At 43.7% G+C, this 24,162-nt stretch overlaps 1 protein-coding gene across 8 annotated transcripts in view; it reads left to right on the top strand.

Annotated features, from left to right (window-relative positions):
* Grb10 (growth factor receptor bound protein 10) overlaps nt 1–24,162 on the top strand; it is a 175,481-nt gene that overhangs the window by 97,184 nt on the left and 54,135 nt on the right. For all 8 annotated transcript variants that reach the window (XM_048786618.1, XM_048786619.1, XM_048786622.1 and 5 more), the window contains 2 exons: nt 3,084–3,303; nt 7,080–7,224. In XM_048786618.1, the coding sequence (XP_048642575.1) occupies nt 3,084–3,303; nt 7,080–7,224 (365 nt within the window). The remainder of the gene's footprint in view (nt 1–3,083; nt 3,304–7,079; nt 7,225–24,162) is intronic.

Genomic DNA, 24,162 nt, shown 5'->3' with positions numbered 1-24,162 from the left:
CTTACACTTTTCTTCACAATGAGTTCTCTGAGGTCCTAATAAATATAGAACTGAAGTCTTTTCATTAGCAGTTGGCTGTCTCTGGACAGCTACTTCCCGACATTTGTGCCTTTGCCAAGTGTTGCCCTGATGCTGTACAGAGGAGGATTTCTCCTAGGCCACACAGCGTCAGCAGACAGCAGAAACTACAGGCATGTATACACTAGCTCCCACAGGTTCTGGTTTTCTGTCAACCAACTTTTTCCCACTGTCTTCCCCTACCCCCAACTATAAATAGGAGTTCTGCCTGCTGACCCCGAGAGTTCTCCCTTGTGATATATTAATTATTAATTATATGGTGACCATTAGTTATTGATTCAGCACTTTTGTCCTTTTAATATCTGGCCACAGGATTAATATTTGACTGCTTATAACCTGAACTATAGCAGCATTCTCGTCCTCTCTTCTTCTTTCTCCCCACACAGACCCTGGACCTTCAGGGCAGTCCAAGTTTTGAGGTCCAACTTGATGTCTGCACCTTTCTCAGAATGATCCCCATTCTTTCCCAGTTCCTATTTACTCAACAACCCCAGCATCTCTCCCACATGGCTTCCATTCTTCATTCCAGCTGGGACTGGGCACATCAGACATCATGGTCTTATTGCTGCTATTTTAGTCCCCTGATGTCTGTCTGTCTTCCTCTTGACCTTGAGCATGACCTGCCTCATCAGAGACCCTCTTTGGGTACCATTGCTTGGAGGGTAAGGAGCACATGGAGGATTCCATGGCCCTTCTTCTTCTGCCCAAGGTTTCCTGTAACTGTACATTGCTTTACCCCTTGTCCTGCTGACCACAGATGCCCAGATGCTAACCATTAGGCAACCCTGTTCTATTCTCTCCCATTCTCTGTGCCATTTTGGCTGCCAGGCCTTCTTTAGGCTGGGTTTTGAAGTGATTTTGTTCTGTTATGCCCTTTAGTCTTGACATAAGGGAAGCCAAAGCAAAGACCCTCTGAGACTTTTTTTTTTTTTAGTACTAGTATCAAGCCCCATGCCTTGAGCGTGCTAGGCAAGTGCTTTACCACTAAGCTCCACTCCCCAGCTGTCATTCGAGGCTTTTGTGTAGGGAACCGGAGAGGCAGGAAGAGCCAAGTGTTCCAGGAAGAGCTGTGTGCTCATCTGTTGTACACACACCTGGTGAGGTCAAATGAGTAGCTAAATTTGTTTTCAAATTCTAGGTTCTATAGACACTGCTTGTGCGACCTAAGTCCTCTAGACCTATATGTTGAGCTGTTAAACTAGTTAGTCGTGACCTCTTTATATTATTTTGTAAGGAATAGATGAAATAGAGCTAATAAATAACATCTTACTGTTTACTCCATGCCAGGCACTATGTAAAGCGTAATCCTCCCCCTCCCCCAAAGGTGTGACTACTATTGCTCACCCCATGTTAGATTTGAAGACGCCAAGAATAGAAAGCTGAGTCTCTCGCCCTGGGCCTCAAGGCAGTAGGAGCAGGGCCAGAATAAGCAAGTTTGCAGTGTCCAAGTTTGCAAATGTCTCTGTGTTCCTTCCTCCCTATTAGAAGCCTGTATGTAGCCTTTAGTAGCATGAGGGTCTTGATTTCTGTGATTCTTAAGTCTTATGTGTGGGGTGAATGTCACTTGAGATTATTTTGAGAGCAAATAAGATGGTGAATTATGTTAGTTTCAAAGTTCTGCATTACAGTGAGCCTAGGTGATTATTTGTTTGGTTTTTATTAAAAAGGGGCAAACCTGAAAATGCAAAAAATAAAAAAAGGGGTCAGTTTTATTAGGAAACATTGGTGACAGATAAAAAACAAACTCAAAATAGCTTAAACACATGAAAATACAATTATTATAGAGGTGGGAGAATGTTTTATGTGTCTTCCCTGGGCTGGCTATGTGACCCAGTCCTGGTTCCTTGTCTCTTTTCCCATCCCCACTCTCCTCCATCTCTGTGTACTGTTACATCCCTATGTCTCTGTGCAGTCAGGGTTTTCTAGAGACAGAATCAGTAAGAACCCATAAGATGTATGTAGAGAGATGCACACTGAAGTCAAATGATTGTGGAGGCTGGCAAGTCCAAAATGCACAGGGTAGGCAGTAGGCTGGGGACTCAGGAAAGAACCGTGTGTCAAGTCTAGAGATAGAATTGCACCTTCCCCCCAGGAAGTCAGTCCTCTTCTTTTTGGCCGTTGCCTGATTGGATAAGGCAAAGGCAGTCTGCCTGCTCCATGTCCACTGATTTAAATATTAATCTAAGTAACACCTTCAGCACAACTTCTATTTGGTTGTTAAAAGGAAAACTTCTATTTGGATGTTAAGCTGGAATACCATGGCTCAGCCAGTTGACACACACAGTTAACCATCACAGCCCTTGTGTGCTCACTCATACCTTTCTCTGTGTTTCCTGTCATTCTCTTTGGCTTGCCCTCCATACCATCGTGCCTTCTGTCTATGTGTGATTCATGCCCTCCACTGTCAGAATGGGCTTCCTCAGACTTCAGGCCACTCAAGGGGTGGAGGGTGGTGCCTAGAAGTCTGTAGGCACGTGTTTTAGCAGTAGCTGCACAGTGACTTCTATGCCACTGTCTCTCCACCTTTTAGTTTTGTTGGACTGGGACTGGTGTCAAGGTTTGGTGCCACTCTGTTCTTGTCTTTGTTGTACTTCTGGAATTTCAAGGAAGGAAGAAGAGTCTGGCCTTAGGGCTCACTGTCCACTTGGGATCCTGCCAGCAAAGACTAGGACAGTGGGGTCTTGTTATATAACCTTGGCTATGCACAGCCCACTCCAGTGACAGTGGGGAGGAAGGAAAGAGGTGTAGAAGGAGGGTATTGAGCTATTCAGGGGCTCCACCTGGTACTCCCTGTAAAGACATGTGGAGGTGCGATTGAATTATGGCTCTATGTATCAATAATTATTAATGCAATATGTTTGGTTACTTGAAGATATTTATGAATCCTTATGTAATATTTTAAAAATATTGTTGACTTTGGTGACCAGTCACCAAAAAATGCACATTTGGGTATGAAACCTTGCTGCCACTAACATTTCATTCTGTTCTTGCCTTTTCGTGTACAGAGGATGATGTGGACCTGGAAGTGCTGGTGAGTGATATGAACGCATCTCTGGAGAGCCTTTACTCAGCTTGCAACATGCAGTCCGATACGGTGCCTCTCCTGCAGAATGGGCAGCATGCCCGCAGCCAGCCACCAGCCTCGGCCTCAAAGCCTGCCCAGCCACAGGCGTCCCCGAGGCAGAAAGTGCAGCGCTCCCAGCCGGTGCACATCCTCGCTGTCAGGTAGGCCCAGCACACAAGATGCTGCCCTGTGCCCTTGATGTGGTAATGGGAGGTGACTGTGCAAAGTCAAGAGACAGATGAGTTCCCTTTATTTTAATATGGATGTGGTCATTTCTTCTTATCCTTGGGGTACATTCCAAGACTCCCAGTGGATGCCTAAAATCAAAGATAGGACTGAATCTTACATACAGTGTTCTGTCCTATACATAACAGACCTGTGATAGTTTAGTTTGTAAATTAGGCGAAGTGAGAGGTTAGCAACTAATAATAAAATAGAAGGATTATGATAATATGCTGTAGTAGATTTGCCAGCATCACTACCTGGTTTAGTCAACCTTTTTTGCTGCTGTGATGAAAAGGATCTGATCACAACAACTGTAAGGAGGAAAAGTTCACTTGAGGGCTCGTGGTTTCAGAGATCTTAGTCCAGAGAAGGCCGGCTCCATTCAAAGTAAGGCTGAACATCATGGCTGGAGAGGGTGTTAGAGGGAAGCAGGTCACATCATGGTGACCAGGAAGCAAAGAGAGAGACTGCACTCTCCAGATACAAATATATACATCAAAGCCACGCCCTAATTCCCACCTCCTCTAGCCACACCCTACCCCTTCAGTTACCACTCAGTTAATCCCTATCAGGGGATTAATTCACAGATCAGGTTAAGACTCTTCTAACCCAGTCATTTTCCCTCTGAACAGTCTTGCATTGTCTCACATGTGAGCTTTTAGGGGACACTTCACATCCAAAACAAAAACACTACTTTTGCTCCTGGAGCCATTATTAAGTAGAATAAGTAGGTATTCCTTGAATACAGGCATGTTATGCTGTGACAGTCAGACTGATAACCTAGATGGCTTTATTCCTTTTGCTGGGGATCTTTCTTGCTTCCAGAAGCTTCTAAGAAGTTTATTTCCAATTTGACACCGTGGGTCAAAGCATCTCACCCAAAGGGACTTCTCTTTCCTGAGGAGGCAGAGAGGGTGCTTTGGTGTTCTGTTGGGCCATTGCTCAGACTTCCCACTGTTGGTCACAGTTGGGGATGGTGAGTCATCTCCTCCTCCACTGTTTGTCGCACTTTGTTCTCTAGAGTGTCTCCCTGTATCTGTCTCCTGTTCAGTCCAGAGGGAGTGACCTAGTTGGGATCCAGGCATCTAGATCCATCCCCTACAGCCTCAGGGGTAAATAGGTCCGTACCTAAAAGGTGGGGAAACCAGCAGTTGGACCTAGGCTGAGGGGCTATGCAGCTTGGATGAGATAGGCCTTGAGCCTTGTTCTGGGTCCATAGAACACAGTCCACACTGTGTGGAGCTAGGTGGCCACTCCACACTCAGATGGGCTGGGTGGAGCCAGGGACAGAGGACAGGCCTAGAGCAGGTACACAGGCTTCATAGACCTGCTGAGAGTTGAGCTGATTTGTGAAGGAGGGGGAGGGTTTGGGTGAGAGAGCAGAGGGACTGTGAGTGTGCTCTCAGCTGGACAAAAGGATGAGCTAGGCAAAGGCACAGAGAACACAGAACAGGGCCCACCTCCACCCCTGCCCTGCCCTCACCTGCTCCTGCCTCCAGGTTATGGCACTTTTTTCACCCTTTCTGACATCTTTGAATCTTAGCTCATCTCCATGGTAATTTTTTAAAAAATATTTAGTTTTTTAGTTATAGGTGGACACAATATCTTCATTTTATTTTTATGTGGTGCTGAGGATCAAACCCAGTGTCCCACACATGCTAGGCGGGTGCTCTACCTCTGAGCCACAACCCCAGCCCCACCATGGTAACTTTTCTTTGGGGAAATGACCTATAAAGGATGCATCCTTTTATTGTGGGGCTCTTTAGTGGGGAATTTTTTTTTTCTTTTCATCTTTGTGTAATACCCCTTAGTTTTTGCTTTAGGAAATATCTGAACTACTAGAAAGTAAAACACACAAACAAACAAAAACAATATTAAAACCAATACTAAAAATTAAATTAAAAATATTTTGAGACGCTGAAAGAGGGAAGCTTTTGTACACAAATTTGTATCTTGTTCTGTGAGTCAAAGATAAAACCGTCATTGGGGTTAAGTCATTGGTAGAGGCGTTTGGTTGAAAGTGATCCTGACTCCGTCACCTTTTCTCCTCGTCTGTATGATAGTGGTCAGACTCGACAGTAGGATGCTCTGCCAAGGCCAAAGCTGTTATAGGAAGAATAGGATTTGTTAACAGTAAAAATAAACTTTCTGACTTGTTAATCCATTATAGGAATGGCTTTTCTTCACAGGACAAGTTCCCTTCATGCCATATGAGTTCTGGTATTTTAAATCAGTACATCATTTCCTGGTGCATGTGGATAGACAGGCTTTCCTTTAAAATCAGAGTAGTTGGTCAAGAGAGAACAAGTAAAATAGTCACAGAGGGAATTCTCTAATGGCCACCCCCAGGAATGCTAACGGATCATTGTTCTTCTCCAATTGTAAAAATAGTAAAAAAAATTATTTGAAGACACAGCCCTCGCAAGGGGCTTCTGAAGTGTATTTAAACAAGGCAAAGGGTTAGGACTAGACTCTATAGCTCAGGTTTGCTGTCCTCTCCTGGAAGGCAGGTGTCTGTGCCCTAGGCAACATGCTTCAGGCATGGATGGAGGAGGCCATGAGTTCCCAAGAAAGCTCTGGAGTTGTGGGCAGGAAGTTGTTCATAGGACTCTCAGGAAGAAAAGCACAGGGCATTTTGCATTCATTTTGCTTTGACTTTGAACATGATTTCTCTGCTATTTTCTTAATTGCACCCAATTCGTCATCCTGTGCGTTTTCCTTCAGTGTATGACAGGTGAACTTTGCATTTTTCAGAGGAGGGAGGAGTTGACTCTGGAGAAGTGCCAAGAAGTGTGGAGTATTGAATTAGAGGGTATTTCTGAGCTACCCTTCAGGAGGGTAGATACATGAAGCTTTGATTTCTAATTAGTTCAGTATCAACTACTGTTCTGTATAAATAAGCATTTATTCTACAGTCAGTTGAGGATACATAAAGCCTCTTCCAGTTTTTTCCTTTGGTTAGGTAAAGGTTCATTTCAAGGACATTGAAACATCTTTGTTCTCATGAAAATGCTCTTATTCACAAGACCTTTTCACACACCAGGTATTCATTGAACAAATGCCAAGTACACATCGTACACTGAGCATTGTTGGAGATGTGCATGAAGTCACTACAACCATGACTTCTTCATCCCCTGGGGAGTATAATGAGAGTAACTACTTCAAAAAATATGTTTTTACTCATGGTAAAATATATATAATATAAAACTTACCATATTAGCTATTTTAAATTCTGCAGTTCACATGTTAATGCACACTTAGAATTTTCTAATCTATAGAATGTTTTCATCTCATAAAACTGAAACTCTGAACTCAACTAAATTCCCTATTTTCTTTGCCCTCAACCCCTGGAAGCTCCCATCAACTACTTTGTATACCTCATATAAGTGGAATCATCTAGTATATGTCTTTAGTACTGGCTTATTTCACTTAGCATAATATTCTCAAAGTTCATCCATGCTATTAGCATGTGTCAGAATTTCTGTGCTTTTTAAAAGCCAAATAATATTCCACTGTATGGATAGGATAATTTTGCTCTTGCCTCCATTTATTAATAGACAGTTGAGTTACTTTCACCTTTTGACTATTGTGAATAGTGTTGCTGCAAATCTGGTATTTTCAGTTCTTTTAGGCATGGACCCAGAAGTAGCAAGGCTGGGACAGGTTGGGGATGGCAGATTTTAACCAGCCATGATGATCCTCTTTCCTACAGGCGCCTTCAGGAGGAAGACCAGCAGTTCAGAACCTCATCTCTGCCGGCCATACCAAATCCATTCCCTGAGCTCTGTGGCCCTGGGAGCCCCCCTGTGGTCACAGCAAGTTCCCTGCCTCCACCAACCCAGGCGCCTACAAAGCAGGTCAGTACACTTGTTGTGTAGCTGCTATGGGGTCTGCACAGATGTCTTGGCTTGTTACTTTGGAATTTGTGAACTTTTTATTGTGGGTTCTTTTATTGTTGATACTGTGCTTGTTGTCTTACGAGGTTTTTAAATTTATTAGCCAAAATTACCATATTAGCTATTTTAAAGTGTACTAAGTTAGGGATGTATTAATTTGTTTTAGAAAGAGTTTCATAAAAATGGTTAAAAATTATTGATTTGGTCTGTAAAGATGAATTTTAGTTCTTTGAAAGAAATTTCACCACATATCATCCTCATTAACCAACAATTCTGAGTATGAAAACACTAGGCTTACTTGGGCACCTGAACTTCAATGCAGTAAAATTGTTGAGTTTCTATCTTGTGTTCTTGACTTTGAATATGACCTGTTCAAGGCAGAATTTTCACTTGACCCTGAAAGAGATAGCCAACTTTTTGAATTTGTAATTTCTCCATTTAAGTTGAGCTATGATGTAGATATTATGCAGCCATTGTCCCCATGTGAGAAGACTGTCAAATGGCTAGTCAACTTATCAGAGAGAATTTGGCAGAGAAATACACTGGCAGCTTCTCCCTACTGATTGGCAAGATGGATTCCAGGCTCTGGAGGGGACCCAGTCATGCTCCACGACAGAATGGGGGTGTTGGTGGTAATTATAGCAATGGGAATGACAACAACATCTGATATTTATTGAGTGATTTTTGTGTGGGAGACACACTGCTCTAAGAGGCTTCTGTGTTTGTTTGGTTGTTGTTTGCTTATCGGTGTGCTCATTGATTCCTCATATCAACCGAGGGAATTAAGTGCAAATATCATTGTCTCTGCTCTGCAACATTGGAAATCGAGGCCTGTGGTAGAACTGGGTTTGACCTGGCGTCAAGACCCAGAGCCTGGGCTGGTAGCCATAATACTGATGGGCTTCCTGCCACCTTGACTCTCCTTTTTCGAACAAATGTAGTTCAGAAGATTATTTGCCTTTCCACTAGACTCATTCTTTCTCCCAACACACTCCCCACTTGTTCGCATTTACTATTCTTAGAGTAGGACAGCAGTCCCCATTCTCTCCAAATATGCCTGTCCTGTGTCGTGTAGGCTCCTTGCTCTTGGGAGACAGACCTTTTTTTCTACTATACGCCAGCCTCTGAGCATGGCTTCCACTCTGACACATGCGTCCCAGGCAGGCTGCATTACAGCACTGTCAAAACTTAGAAGGTGAGGTCAGTATTCCTTGTCTGGAAGCCAGCACTGGCCCAGCTTCGGCACATTGTCACATGCCTAAAGTGCATCTGGGACATCTACCTCCCTGGTGACCTTCTGCTTCAAATAAGGATCCAGACAAGCTGTCTATGGATTTGCTGCTGAGGTTGTTTACAAAGTTTCCCTTCCTAAAATAATACCACGAAAATATTATCTGGCCCTCTTAGTGATTGGCAAGAAAACAGTCCTCCACCCCCATGGATTGTTCAAATTTGTAAGAATAAGGAAACCCAGGAATTTTGCCTGATGGTGTTTTTCTTGGGATCTGAGTTGCTTCCCAGTGAGAACATTGTGCTGATTTCTGTGTTGCCCAAATTTTTCAAGCCAATTGGGACGAGCAAGAACAGGAAGGATGTTTCTCACTTAGCACTATTTGTAGAAAGCCATTGTTCTTTGTTGTTGTTTATAGCCTGTGTGAAGGGTCATTTCTTCATCCACACTCCCTCCTGACTTGTGGTCTCAGGGACAGCATGTTGTGTTGGTTCTGCTCTAGTGGGATCCAAGCCACCTGCAGTCATCTGCTAGAGCTTTGCAGCTAGGATCATGGCGGGAGGTGCTACTGGGCAAAAGCATTTGGGTTCTACTCTTTGTCACTTTCCTGAGGGGAGGAGAGAAATATGACATTCTTTATCCTTCCATGTGAAGTCAAAAGAGTAACCATGGGACCTGGGTTCAGTAGGACGTTCTGAAGTAATATAAAAAGATATGATGCATTCTCTGTGAATCCTGCCTGTGTAAATATTGGCAAGGTGGATTCCAGGCTCAGGAGGGGACCCAGTCCCCTACAATATCTGGGAAGAACTCAAGTCAACATAGGAAAAAAGAAAAGTATAAAGCTCCTTGGTAACTGGGGACAATGAGCAGTCAGAAAGCTCGTTGGTCATGTCATTATGTTCTCTAGTGAGGGTTATGTTGGAGCCAGAAGAGGGAAAACCAAGTGGAGATGCTTAATCATTTGTAGAAAGGAAAAATTATTCTTGCCCAAGGCTCTATAGCTAAAGCATTCTAAAATCTTCACTTAGGTAAGTAGGTAGCTTTTCTTTTGCTTCTGATTTTCTTTTTCCCTTGGTGGCTGCTTATGGGGCAGAGTGGTCAGGTGGGTGCCTGGATCCCAGTTCTGAAGAAGACCATGTAATATGGACTTGGTGGTCATCACAGGATGCCAGCTTCCTGGCTTGACCTCCCAGGAGGACAAGGAGGTGAGCTAGTGGGCCATGGCATGTGGATGGACATGGCCCAGATGGAGATAGCCCCTTGAGCCAGCTCCTGTGACTGAAGAATACCAAAGCAGACCTTTAGTGCTGTGGAATAAAGTGAAGGGACAAGGTAGCTGAGTTGTATCCGGTTCAATGTTCTTCTCTGCAGGTTTACATGAGTCTCAGTTCTACCTGCACTTTTGGCCTGACTGCTTTGCAGCTGTGCACTGTGCCAGATGCAAACTCAGCATCCTGCAAAGGCTGGTGGCCCTTAGGACTCGATGAAATGAAGGCACGGAAAAATTCTGCAGTGAAGCAGTCATAGAGGGAGCAGATCCCTCAGCCCCACCACTGCCAGCAGCATGTGGAACTTCTGACTCTCCCTCTGACCTGTCTGCCTTCCCCTGTCACCCTGAGCCTCTATTCTATGCCAGCTCCTTTGCAGACCCTGTAGCTCAGAGCTTGTCAAGATGGTGCAGAGAATGACAAGTGACCCAGGATGAAGGCAGAAGGGAGTATTCGGCATTAATAAGTAATGGTGATGTGTGGAAAGAAAGAGGTTGTCATTTCCATCTAGAAGGATGGGGAAGTCTTCTTTTGAGCACCCCTGCACCTTGTCCTAGGGAATCCCAGTGGTGCAGCAGCCACAGGGCAAACTCTACAAGTTCTTACACGAAGACCTCACCCCAGATTAATGACTGAGAGATGGCTGAGTTCTTGGCAGGTGCTGTGCTGAGGGTGCCCAGGGGGCTTAACTGGGTTGTCTTCATGGTTGGTGGGAGTAGCTAAGTTTCATACAAGCATCTCAGATCCTTAAACTGGGGTACACTGAGACCAACCAGATCAGAGATCAGAGATCACTGTTCTGGGACAGAACCAGCTGACTGCCCCCTGGTGCAGTCCTGTCTGGTTTCCTTGGTCTTGACTCCCACAGACTTCCCAGGCTTTGCTTCTTTCCTGGGTCTAGGATCCTACCCAAGTACTCTGACAGAGCAGTACAAGGCAGGTCTGACTTCTCCAGCCTCACCCTGGCTTATTACCTCCCCTAACTGGCCTGGTGCCTGCTCTACAACTGTCCCGAGTACAGTTTGTTCAGAGTGCTGTTGACTCGGCAGGAATGGCTGGGAGTTTGGAGACCATGAGCCCAGACACTTCCTAGTTCCAGTGGTGTGACTTCTGTACGTGCTCAAGGGTCCTCCCTAATGTTCTCAGTGATCATAAACAGCGTGAGAAGGTTCGATTTGCCTGGGTTAAACTCAGACTTTTGGAGTTTTCTTTTTCGATTTACTGGATTTTATGGATTTTAAAAGACCACAGTGTTGGTTTGTTTGTAAATATTTACATGCCAGAGTCTACAGATCTTGCACTTATCTAAGGTTGTATTCTATGGCTTTGCCAATGAAGTGAGAGCACACATAGAACTGTTCATTCGTGGAAGGTAAAAGAAAGTACAGTCATCTTAGTACGTGGGTGAGATTGATTTAAGATCCCTATGGCTACCAAAGTTTGTGAATGCTCAAGTCCCTTAGGTAAAAATGTTATAGTATTTGCCTAGAACCTATGCACATCTTCCTGAATCCTTTAAATTATTTATCATCTTCAATACAATGCAAATGCTATGTAAATAGTTATTATGTGCTGTTTTTTAAAACATTTTTCCATCCCTATTTGGTTGAATCCGTGGATGCAAAGCCTCAGTATACAGGCTTTGAGCTCTAATGAATATACCTAGTGTTAAGAGAAGCCTCCACCTTTGCCCAATGAGAGGGAACACATGAATTACAACACTATGACCTTATGTAGAATCTGTTAGTGATTATAACAGTCTTCCTTAGCTATTTTAAAACAGATTTGTGAATCTTATCCGGAGATACAACTTTGAGAAAATCATCCCATCATTTATTTAATAGCATTTAATTTTATTTAGTGATTTAATTTATTTAAGTCATTTAATAACATCTCATCATTTATTTATCAAAAATGCAAATGCCTAAGATTTCTTTCTGAGTATTAAAGTTCTTTTCTCCAGAGGGTAATGAAATTAAATCAGTCAAGTATCAGAACACTGAATTCTTGGTAAAAATCAGTATGGCATTTTTAACTGCTTTGTAACTCATTTGAAAAAGACAGGCTGCTGTGGATAAGGATGATGGTTATAGCAAAGATTTCAGAGTCATGGGATATGGAGTACCATGCCCACAGGGGACACTGACTTGGAGAGATGGGGTCCACCAGTCAGTTCTGCTGGCCTGGCCTGTAGTGAGATGCCCTTTGTTCTCAGTGTACCCAGGCCGTGAAGGGTCTCCTTTGTGGAGCACCCACAGGACCTTCTCTGCCTCAGAATCACCAGCCCAGAGCTTGGCAAGGTATATACAAATCTAATAGCATTTCTGAGTGCCTACTCTATGTCTGGCCTCTTCCAGCTACCAGGATGTAAGTGGCACCTGCTCTCTGATCTGAGAAGCCTAGAGCTACAGCAAAAGCCCAAGAGATGGAATGGGATACATTGTTTTGGACCTGACAGAGCCTAAGTTCTGGGTCAGGGCCCTTGTCTTTCTGGTCTGCACTTCTGAGCCAAGAACATGGTCTTCCAGGAGTTGACTGTTGGTGCAGTAGGTCAGGAGTGAGAAGCACTCGGGGGGCAGTATGAAGAGATGCTCTTCAAAGGCAGAATTTGCCCTTAGTCCAGATCCCAGGTAGTAGGAGGTAAACATCAGAGTCAACCCCCCACCCCACACACAATGCAATGGACCCCAGAACATCTGTAGGCTCTCCTGCCACACCTCAGCCCTGGTTATCTCCCTCTATTGTACCCTTATTATGTCACAGGAAAGAGAAGATCACTTGGGGCACCACTTTCCTACCAAGAATGCTGGGTGATATTGGTATAGGCTCCCAGAAGCTGAGGGGAAGCAGTGTCCTCTTGGGGACAGCTGACTATTCGGGCTTCTGAGCATGAGACCCAGGAGAGAACTCATCCCAAAGGCATTCCCAGACCTGATCCTCTAAGCTTTTCTGATGGTCATTTTAGGAGGGACTCAGCTTAGAGGCATCAAAAGTTTGAGGAGAAGCATCATCACATAGTGAGACTTGGTGGTCAGGGTGCACACTGGGGGAGAGGGGTTGAGTGGCCATAGCCGAGCTTGGCCCATCGTTTCCAAGTTTTTGGATGGTTTCAGAGAAATCAAAATTCATACTCTTGAAATCTGGATTCTCTAGATTTTGTGTGTTTCAATTTTCTAAACCCATAAAATAGGCCAAAGCAGACAGCCTTGCAGTCAGGTTTTTGTCCTGCAGGCAAGCCACCTAGGTTCTGTTAGAGACACAAAGACTGTGGCATCTTGGGAGGTGAGTCCCAGGGTCACCTACCTTGGCCTCCCAGAGGCTGTGCCATAGCGGCACTCACTGATGGACCACAAGAGTTGGTGTCCAAAAAGGGCTCAGTGAGCTAAAATGACATTCACCATAAGTGACCAGAAAAGTGCCACAAAAAGGACAGCGGTTGTGGCTTTTGCTGCTTGTGAGAGACAGAGAAGGGCTACTTTGAAAATTCTGCTTGCATCAAGGGTCAGGAGAAGGACCCCAATCACATGAAGCTCATCCCAGGTGAAGGGACCAGGTCCTAAAAAAGAGGGAAAGTGGAAAATGGAGAATGATTGAAGATCATGCACCTACTGATGAGGGGCATCTGCTCTTTGGGCTCAGAGGTTGGAACAAGGGCCAGCGACAGTGTAGGGAGGAGCATCCCAGATCTGGTGGAGATGGTCCTTTCTCCCATCAGTGTCCTGGAATTGAAGCCCTGCAAGATGAAATACTTTAACTGGGATCATGCAGCCAACCAGCAGTTCAGGCAGAGAACACACTGGTCTAGGTGAACCCAGATGCCTTGTCTTATCTGTCAATGGAAGACCTTCCCCCAGCACCCTGCTGGATTTCAAGAAGGCTTCTGCTTCTGCCCCACCCTAGAACGTAGCACACACTGGCATTCACTGCTGAAAAGAGAGGCTTTGTGTAAGGAGTGGTGGGAGTTCAGCACCCGTTTCTTAAGAGCCCTTTGTTCTGAGGAGGGGTGATGAGAAGCTTTGAGTCCACTTACACAGGAGCCTTGTCATGGCGTCAGACTAACTTAGTAGCGATCATGGTTGAGGAAGGCTTTTGGAGAAGGAGGCCCCCTGCCTCTGCAGGACAGCACCATAGGAAGCTGCTATTCTTACTTCAGTGCTCCAGCCTGGGACTGTGAGGGATCCATGTCAGACCGAGAAGAACAGGGCACCTGGGTGTGGGTACAGAATGCAGCTCTGTACCATCACAGGTAACAAAAAAACTAACACAGCTGCTGGATTTATGAAATCCAAAATTCTCTGCTTCAGAATGTGTTTACTGCAGGAAACCAAAGACTCTGAGACTGTGTTTGCTACAGGAAACCAAAGACCCAACCTGACTGGCTTCCACGGTAAGGAAAGTTATCTTTTGCAGAGCAGGAAATCTGGGGCAGTCAGCTATAACCCCACAGGCTTGCACTGTCTCTGAGGCCAGAGCTGGTGAGACCAGAGTTGGGTGTGTCACCAGGAGGCAACTGCTGCATACACTGTGAGCCAGGTGCTCAGTCTCACATGGAGAGGGAAACTGAGGCACCCAGAACAGATTTACATATTGAGGAAGCAGAGAGAATTAACATACCACTAATGTGCCAAGATGCTGAGAGAGAGAGAGAGAAAGAAGAGAGAAGGAAGGAGGCCAGGAGGGCCCCCAGGAGGAGCTCTAGCTAGGAAAACGTAGAAATGCTAATAACAACTTCTTTATTTCTGAATTTAAGTTGAGCTCAGTGGGTACTTTGGAAAGGCTTTGACAAGCTGCTCTTTCTTTCAGCCAATAAAGATTTTCATGTGGCCACATAATGACTTGTTACAGCACATTTTTCCATCTGCTGTTTAAATACAATTAGTCTCATACTGTAACCCCATCATTAATGAAACATAAATATTGTCTTTGCTCCAATAAGCTCTTCTCCCTTTACTCAAACTTTAAAATTTTATTTTCTGGAACCAAATTAATGCCTTCGCACAAGCTTTTGCACCCACATTTATTAATGATCAAAATGAATTCTTCTGAGACTTTAACTACAATTTGATGAATATACTATGATGTTAGACCATCTTCAGTGGGAAAATCTAGTCCTGGCCACCACATGCAGTTTGTTTTGTAGGATGTGTGGTGTAGAGAGGACACTGCCTCCTGCTTCATGGGCATCAGATAAGGCCTGGTTGTGTATCCTGAAACAGTTTGCCTGCATCACTTCGAAGGCCTCATTCTGGACCTCCACAATCTTCTATGTTATCTTTTCTGATTCTTTCTGAGATCCATTGGTAGAACCTGGATCTAATTGAATTTTATCCTGAGTGCCAGGGACACCTGGCTGTGGCCACTCAGAGCAGTTATCAGGCCCTAGCAGGATGGGAATAGAGAGAGGAATCCTCAGCGTCAGAGGATCCTTCCAGACATTGCCTCAGTTTCCTTCTTCATGAGCACCTGGCTCATAATGTATGCAGCAGTTACCTCCTGATGACATGCCCAACTCTGGTCTCACCAGCTCGGGTTGCAGAGACAATGTGAGCCTGTTGAGGGTACCTGCCCCAGACATGCTGTTTTGTAAAAGATAAGTTTTCTTATCATGGAAGCCAGTCGGGTTGGGTCTTTGGTTTCCTGCAGCAAATATAGCCTGATAGCAGGTGAAGCCCAGAGTCCTGCATTTCATAAGTCCAGCAGCTGTGTGGCCACTGTCTGTGATGGTCACTCATGGCTTCCCCAACACGAAAATCAGCATAGGAGATGCATCAGCTCTTCCCATCATTTATAAAGATGAAATCCTCTTTAATCAGCATCTTTCAAACTGCATCCCATCGTTCTGCTTGCATCCTAACACACCTCTCAGGAAAGATCCTACCTGGACGACCTCTTCCCTTCTGTCCTGGGAGGCCCAGTGTATACAGAGAGAACTTCAGCTCGTGTGAGATGGGGTTTGGGAACCTACTTCTACCCCTTCTGAGCAGTGGTACCTCTGAAAGCATCAGAACTTCCTCATCTGTCAAAGGAGGCTGTCGGATCAGTACTGGTCTTGTGTGGGCAATTGAGACGTTAAATCAGCACACAGGAAGATGTAGCCAGAGTGCTGCTTCTTTTTCCACAAACACCATGGTGGCCATTATGCTAGGATGCTTATTGGCTTCTTTCCATATCTCACACTAGAGATGTGCTTAGAAGGAATCTGAGGCCCAGGGAGAATAAGGCCACTTCCCAAGGTCAGTAACTAAAGCATCAAAAAGATTCAGATCAAAGTACCTCACAGCAGCATTCCAAATAACAAAAGCACCTCTCAGTAAAGAGAACATTTGCATAGCATTTCATTCCTGGGTGGGTTTATGTGAACTCAACAAAACCAACCAAGCAGAAACAACAACCATAGTAGGTCTCTTTGCATTGCTGTGGGTCACCTATGCCACTGTGCACTCATGAAAGGGTGGGCTTTTTTTTTCTTTTTCTTTCTTTCCCTTTTTTTCTTATTAGATATACATGACAGTAAGTGTATTTTGACATATTATACATACATGGAGTCTAACTTGTTCAAATTATAAGTTGTGCATTATATGGAGTTACTCTGGTTGTGTATTCATATATGAACATAGGAAAGTTGTGTGTCTAATTCATTCTACTGTCTTTCCTATTCCCACCCTCACCTTCACTCCTTTTTGTCTAATCAGTGTACTTCTATTCTTCCCTCCCCTTCTTATTGTGTGTTAGCATAAGTAGAACATTCAGCCTTTCATTTTTGGGGGGATTGGCTTATTTCACTTAGCATGATAGTCTCTAATTCCATCTATTTATCATTAAATATGATAATTTCGTTCTTCTTTATGGCTACATAATATTCCATTGTGTGTGTGTGTCTATATGTATGTATGTGTGTGTGTATTTACACACACACACACAGACACACACACACACCACATTTTCTTTATTCATTCATCTGTTGAAGGACACATTGGTTGGTTTCATAGCTTAGCTATTGCAAATTGAGCTGCTATAAATTCTGATGTGGATGCATCCCTGGAATATGCTGATTTTAAGTCCTTTAGGTATATACTAAGGTGTGGGATAGCTGGGTCAAATGGTGGTTCCATTCCAAGTTTTCTGAAGAATCTCCACACTGCTTTACAGAGTAGTTGCACCAATTTGCAGCCCTATAAGCAATGGATGGGTGGAACTTTTTCCCCATATCCTCACCACCACTTATTGTTACTTGTATTCTTAATAATTGTCATTCTGACTACAGTGAGGTGGAATTTCAGTGTGGTTTTACTTTGCATTTCACTAATTTCTAGAGGTGGTGAACATTTTTTTTTCCACATATTTGTTGACCATTTGTACTTCTTCTGAGAAGTGTTTGTTCAGTTCCTTTACCCACTTATTGATTGGGTTATTTGGTTTCCTGTGTTCTCTGTTTATCTTGGAGATTAATGCTGTATCTGAGGTTAAGGTGACAAAGGTAAGGATGGACCTTCTGACCATCTGGTCCTGGATCCCACACTCCTCTGTGAAATTCTGTACCAGGCAGGCCCTGAGACAGAGGTGAGTGTGTCGTGCATTATGTCTTCAAGGACAGTCCTGGGCAGGCAGAGGGGAGAGACATGAACAAATAGAATATTACATAGCTGATTAGCAACTCAACATCAGAAATATGTACAGGACCCCTAGAATCCTGGAACCTGTAAGCAGCCTAATGTCTCCAGGCTTCTGGTGGCTGCCATGGCCTGGTCCTTGCTTAATAGCATAGGTTTTAATTAGTAAGGTAACTGCTCCTTCCTGAAGGGTAGCTCTGCTGGCCCCTCCCCCAGTCCTTAACTTGAGCTGCTCTCCATGGTGTCTGGATACTGTCTTTCCTTTTTTTTTTTTTTTTTTTTTAAGCTAAGTTGGCTAAGAGCCCTTTCTACCCGTGTTTCATACCTTGCAATTTCTGGAGTTCCAGTTACCTATTGTTTTGAAGAGAAAAAACTAAAACCGAAAACCATAGAAGTCCAGTACTTCAGGGAAACTCTGCATCTCTTGTGACTTTCTTATAAATTCACGTTTCCTGTTTCATTTTGGAGGATTCAAAAAAGCCTACAGAAAAGAAAATGCATTTGACTTTAATTAACATAAAACCCTCAAGGTGTTTTTGATTTGGTTTTGTTTTGTTTTAATCACAGACCCATTTTACACAAAGCACCTATAAACTTCCCACTGAACCCACTTTGGGCAAGGGTGCTAAGTTGTCCTGGATCATATTTAAACCGGTCAAGGCTGTAACTGCCTGTTTCACATTTCTCTAGCAGTATTGCTAAATCCTCACAACCCTCTGGGGAGTGCAGCCCCTGCAGCCTAAGAATAATCCTTACGGCTCCGACGTGACAGTACCTTCATGTTTCTATGTTTGCCTCCAAACAAGTGATGCAATTGAAGCAGGAGTCATGACCTGGAGCAGGCCATGTGTTTGGCTAAATATGAGACAGGAAATCGTCCCAGGAATCTCATGTGAAATCCCAAACACTAGTGTTTCTCTGGACTATAAATATCTCTTTAACTATAAATTCTCTCAATTCAAGGATTCTAAAACTGATCCCTTATTCTAGCATCAAACACCTCTTACCTTTCAGGAGCGCTGGAAACCTAAGCAATTCAATGATCTATGTCTTTTGCAGGAAAACTTGCCATACTTTTGCCCCAAATCTACATCTTTGCCTTACTGGTGTGCGGACCCAGTATGGTGAGAGTCCTGCTGCAGAATTAAAGCTCAGGTTGAATGGAGTTAGGACTTACCTGTGCTCATTGGTGTTCTCCAAACAGGCCCACATGTTCTGCAAGGAATAAAAAGTGATTTTCATTGGCAGAGTGAGCTGCTTATTCTTACCACTGCTTTGACTTAGTTTCATTAGAAAATGGGAAGTCATTGGCAGTCAGCTTTTCCCCCTGATTATCCTATACGATGGCTTGTCATGGTGCATATGATCAAACACCCTGCCATTTTGTGTTTGTGCTTGTGTTGGAATACACAGTTTACCAAATGGAGGAGGCCTGTTATATCCATAGAATATGACCATCAATGCTTTAGTAAAACAAGTTGAGCATATCTAATCCAAAATCCAAAATGCTTCAAATTCAGAAGTTTTTGAGCACCAGCATGATATTCCAAATGGAAAATTGCATACCATGAAACCTTGTTTCATGCACAAAATTGTTAGAAATATTGTGACCTTCATGCTAACTGGATAGGGTATATATGAAATGAAAGTAAGTTTCATGTTTAGACTTGGGTCTCAGATAACTTCATTATGTACCTGCATATGTTCCCAAATCTGAAAAAAAAAAAAATTCAAAATCAGAATGACTTCTGGTCCGTAGCATTTTGGGTAAGAAATACTTGACCTGTATCGGTGAACAGTCAGGAGAGAATTCTGCTCTTTCTTGCAGTCTGCGCTACAAGTCACACGTCAGTTCCTCTTGGTGTAGGATTAAGTGTCTTACAAAATTCTGAAGTTGACGAGTCTTCTCCTCAACTAGATGCTTGGGTCTTGGTCGAGGGCATTCCATGTTGTGGGGAAGTCTTTACTATCCTTCTTGGGTATAAGATTGAAGCCTTTTCCCTGCCGCAGCAGATACTAATCAGAGCATAAAACACACTTCCCCAGGCTGGAAGTCGCCTTTCTCCTGGTCTCCACGGCCCCACCCAGCCAGTCTTCCCTGTGCAGTGCCTGGAAGGACCCTTCATGCCTCTTACACCCCACACAGCAACCACTTTCTCTATCCCTCCTTATCTCCTCTATTCTTCCTTTCTTAGGTTCTCACCTCAGTCGCTTAGTTAGCATGATGGAAAAGTAATTGGAGTCATAAAAATGTAAAAATGACTCAAAGACTCCCTGGAGGACACCAAGCAAGGGTGTTTTGAGTGCCTTTGGAAGAGGGAATGTGGTAAACATCCTCCTGCTGCTGGTGCCAAGTCTCAACATTTCTAGGAAAGAGAACACAGATGTTGACCCCGTTTGGGAAGGTTTACAAGTGCATGAAACATTCTCTGCTGGTAATTTTATGTGTGTGTGTGAGGGTTGGGAAGGAGGGGGGTCTCCCTGAGAGAACCAGTGCTAATGAGTAGGATGGTTTTTCTTTTACCTTATCCCAAAGTAATTTCCTCCTTATAACTGCACAATAGATATTCTCCCGAATCAAAGCAGCTCTTCCTATCCCTTATATAGAATGCTGGTATCTTCTGATTCATTTATATGAGGAGAACCCCGAAATGAGATAAATGGAAATACCAAGTTATGCAGCACGTTCCACAGCTTTTGCTCACGGGAAGCATTTCTGTTCACACAGCACTTAGACTCTCCACAGAGCCCTGGAAGGAGACCAGAATGGTGGCAGGAATATTACAAATACTCGAGGCAGTGGGAAGCACGTTCTTTTTCATTTGAACTTGAAATATCAGTGTGATCACCATTTAGCCCTGACCATTGAGCTACAAAACAGTTATTTTAAATATAATATGTTAGCTTCCCATTACTGTGACAAAATACTTGAGGCAATTAACTTATAAAAAGAAAAGGTTTATTTTTGCTCAGGGTTTTGGAGGTCCCAAATATAAAGTGGCCCCATTTCTTTGGATTGCTAGTAAGGGTGACACATCATAGCAGAGTGGCATACCAAACTATTCACCTCATGAGCCAGGAAGCAGAAAAGAGAAAGAAGAAGAGACCAGAGTTTCACAGTCCTCTCTTCAAGAGCATACCCCCAATGACTTAAGAACCTCCCAAAAGTTCCACCATCTCCCAGTTTTACCATCTGGGTTACCAAGCCTATGATACTTGGACCTTTGGAGGATACTCATTCAATGCATAGCAGTAAAAGACAAAGTTAGCTGTTTTTATCTGCCCATAGTTTGGTCCAATACCTATCCTTCTGTATTTTACCTGGCTTTAGTAAAGGCAGATATAATCTCATATACATTTTAATTCATTTTTTAAACCATAAAGTTTTCTTAATGCGAGCTTCATACACACATACACACACACACACTTCATAGCTGATATTCTTGGTTTCTAAATACCATTTACCAGTAAATGGAGCCATGGTTGCCTCCAGGTGCTTAGATAATGAAGAGGACATGTCATAACAATCTGGAGCCAAATTCAAGGTCCAGATAAAATACCTTCTGTGAGGGGAGTCAGGTTGGCAAGCACCCTCAGCCAGGTGGTCCAACAGCCACCTCCAGGAAGCGGGCAGCTCAATGTGGCATGCCTCTGGAGTGGCACACTGTTGGGGATACAGCATCCCATTTGCAGTGATCCTTCCCCAAACCAGAGCTACAGCAAATCCTAGGGGACATTACCCAAACCAGAATTTAGACACATTCTACAAAGTGGCATAACTCTTCATAGTTGTCCAGGTCATAAAAGCTCCCCAGGAAACAAAAACTAACCATAAAAACTAAAACTGATTTCTGATGAACTAAAGAGTCATGACAGCCAAGTGCAGCTTGTGTCCTGGACTGGATCCTGAACCAAGAAAAACATTTTCTCCCCCTTTCTGTAAAGGACAGTAGTCAGACACACAGCTGAATGTGAATGAGGTCTATAACTTAGCTCACGGTGTAGATCAGTGTCAGTTCCCACATTTTGTTCACAGTGCTGTGGTTATGTAAGAGAGCATCCTTGTTTTTTAGGAAAACCACACCAAGCCATCCAGCAGACAAAAGGCCAGATGTGTTCAGCCCACTCTTGTAGACAGGAAAGAAAATGAGAATACCATAAACCAAACTTACTATCTGGGGAATCGGGATGAAGATATGCAGAAAGGTTTTGTACTATATACAGATTATATGCAAGTCTGAAATCATTTCAAAATAAAATGCTAAGTGAAGAAAAAAAAACTGTTTGAAACCAAAAATATATACCTCTGTAAGCACAGATGTTTCAGTGTGCTATTCTCCAGGAGAAAAAAATATGGCAGGAGGCAAAGTCACCAGAAAATGCCTCCACAATTCTACATATTTAGCAAGAGTGTATCTTTTTTTTTTCCAGAGACTTTTTTGTAGTTGTAGATGGACTGAATACCTTTATTTTATTTGTTTATTTTATGTGTTGCTAAGACCAAATCCAGTGCTTCACATGTGTTGGGCAAGCACTCTACCGCTGAGCTACAACCCCAACCCAAGACTGCATCTTCTAATACACACATCAGGTCAGACTCTGTGGGCATGCCCTGGCTTAGTCCTCTGGTGAGGGTCAGCAGCAGCCACCTAAAGGCAGAAGGACATTTGTGGCCATCAGTGGACCTGTTGCTGGGTTTCATTGACTTCTGGGGCCAAGGTATCTTTGGGAGCTGGTGCTGTTGGAAAAAGTAGACATGCCCAGAGTTCCTCTAGGGTCACACAGCTCTTCCAGGCACTCCACTCTTGTCAGAGGAGAAGTCTAGCACATGCTGCTTCTATTTCTTCTTTAATTTTAAAACATATGGAGAAGCTATCATGTGTTCACGTAAAACACTGCTAAGTAGATTAGTCTTTTCCATGCTCTGCTTTGGTGCATATTGACATCATCCAAGGAGAAGAATTCTTGAGACTTTAGCTTTTGAGCCCTCATGTACGATGAAAGGCTCCTGAGAAGATAAAAGGTAAAGGAATGAATACCTCATCACCTCAAAGGCAGTGCCAGCTTCCTCACACTTTGGGCCTGATTTAGATGATCATCTGTACCTCTTCCATCTCAAGAGCCTGCATGAGGAAGATTTAGTTTAAATTTGTACTGCTGTGAGCCTAAAGTTTAGATGCCCTCTTTTGATCTGCTGAATGTGAGTAGATCTTTCATTCATCCACGGGGGCTGATAATGGACTCTGCAAACAGTGGTAAAGTGAGTGGAACTAAAACTTAAGCCTTTTCAGGATGTGTTGCTGCAGCAGCTCAGGGCAAGCCAGTAGCTTGCATGGTCTCTTTTTGTTGGTGGTCGGGGGGGCGGGGGGCAGAATGTGATAAGATTGACAGAGCTGGGAGGGCTTAAAGCACATGGGCAGTTGTATAGAGTCGTATAAGCTATATATGTGTGCACATGTATACCTTTTTCTGTGAGATGAAACATCAAGTCTGAATCTCTCCCAGAGCCCTTCTGCTCCCTTGGCCATCTCAGATGCCCTGGGGTGGGCTGCTACCAATGGTTTTGAAGTGCAGTGCATTCAGAGGCTATAAGAAGTTAGTTGTGTTCGTTTCACCCTTGTACACACTGCTCCTACTTGCCAGGTCAGTGATGAGCTGAGATGGCAGTGGTACAACACAGGCTCCGTCCTGCGGCTCTGGCTGCTTCTTTCCTGGACGGCTATATAATCTCCCTTGGAGCACATACTGGGGTCCATGACCTGGAGTTGATGATGCTGGGGGTTGGTGGAAAAGGCAGTGCCTACTGCTGCCTGTGCTCGAGAGGACAGCCCATGACCCCTACCAACCCTGTGCCCACAGAGGAGGTAGCCAACTCTCAAGAGCTGCTGGAATAGGTTTGAAGCAAGTCCTGGTTATTTTGTGCTCAGCTTGCTTACCTCTTTTGTAATCAGTTATACAAGAAGCAAAAGAAACAATTTTATTCCATTAAGACTTCAATATGTATCAAGACCATAACTGCAGAACACATTTAGGAATGGGAGGTTTTTGCAAACTAGGAATTGTATTATTAAAAAAAGGAATTGGAAGAAGGAAGACCAAGCCCTTCAAAAATCCAGTGTAGAATCCCAGTGCTGGTGATTCTTAGTCACAAACTCTATAGGGGGGAATATGCCAAACTATGAAGTAAGGAAAGTAGAGGAGATAGCTAAGGAATAACATTTTGATGGGAAAATTTGCAGTCTAAACAAGGTCTCTTTGGTGTCATTGCTGGGAAGTCTTATGCTATGATGAGTTTCAGTTATTTTCTAGGACCATTTTGATTGCTATTAGGCAGTAGAAGTCTCAGAATCTGTCTCCTTCCACTATAAAAACCGTTCAGTCTTTGGACACACATTTGTTGAATCTTATTCATCTCTGCATGTCAAGTGATGCTGTGTGTCCACCTGTCCCAAAGGCTTTTTTTCTTTCTTTTTTTTTTTAAGCAGCCAGGTATGCGTCCCACGCTCCCTGAAGGTCCTTTATCTCTTATCCTGCATCCATCTTACGTAGTATAAAAAGATCAAGTGGCTTTTGTAGAAAGCAAAGCTTTTGCCGTAGGTGTACGATTTTTATTTCATAGACTATAAGAGCCATCCATGCTCCCTGATGTGAATATGAAACCTGCTGCCCAACTAGCCAGGTCTCAGCTACTTAAGGGATGTCCACAAAACTATCAATGCATATGTTTTTGCTTTCTCTTTATTATAGATGCTTTTCTACTGAGTCTTATAGATGGAGTTTTTGTTTT

This window comes from Marmota marmota, unplaced genomic scaffold, assembly GCF_001458135.2.
Source record: "Marmota marmota marmota unplaced genomic scaffold, marMar, whole genome shotgun sequence".
In the NCBI taxonomy this organism is placed as follows: Eukaryota; Metazoa; Chordata; class Mammalia; order Rodentia; family Sciuridae; genus Marmota; species Marmota marmota.
Note: the sequence above shows the minus strand (reverse complement) of the source record. Positions and strands in the feature narration are given on the sequence as shown.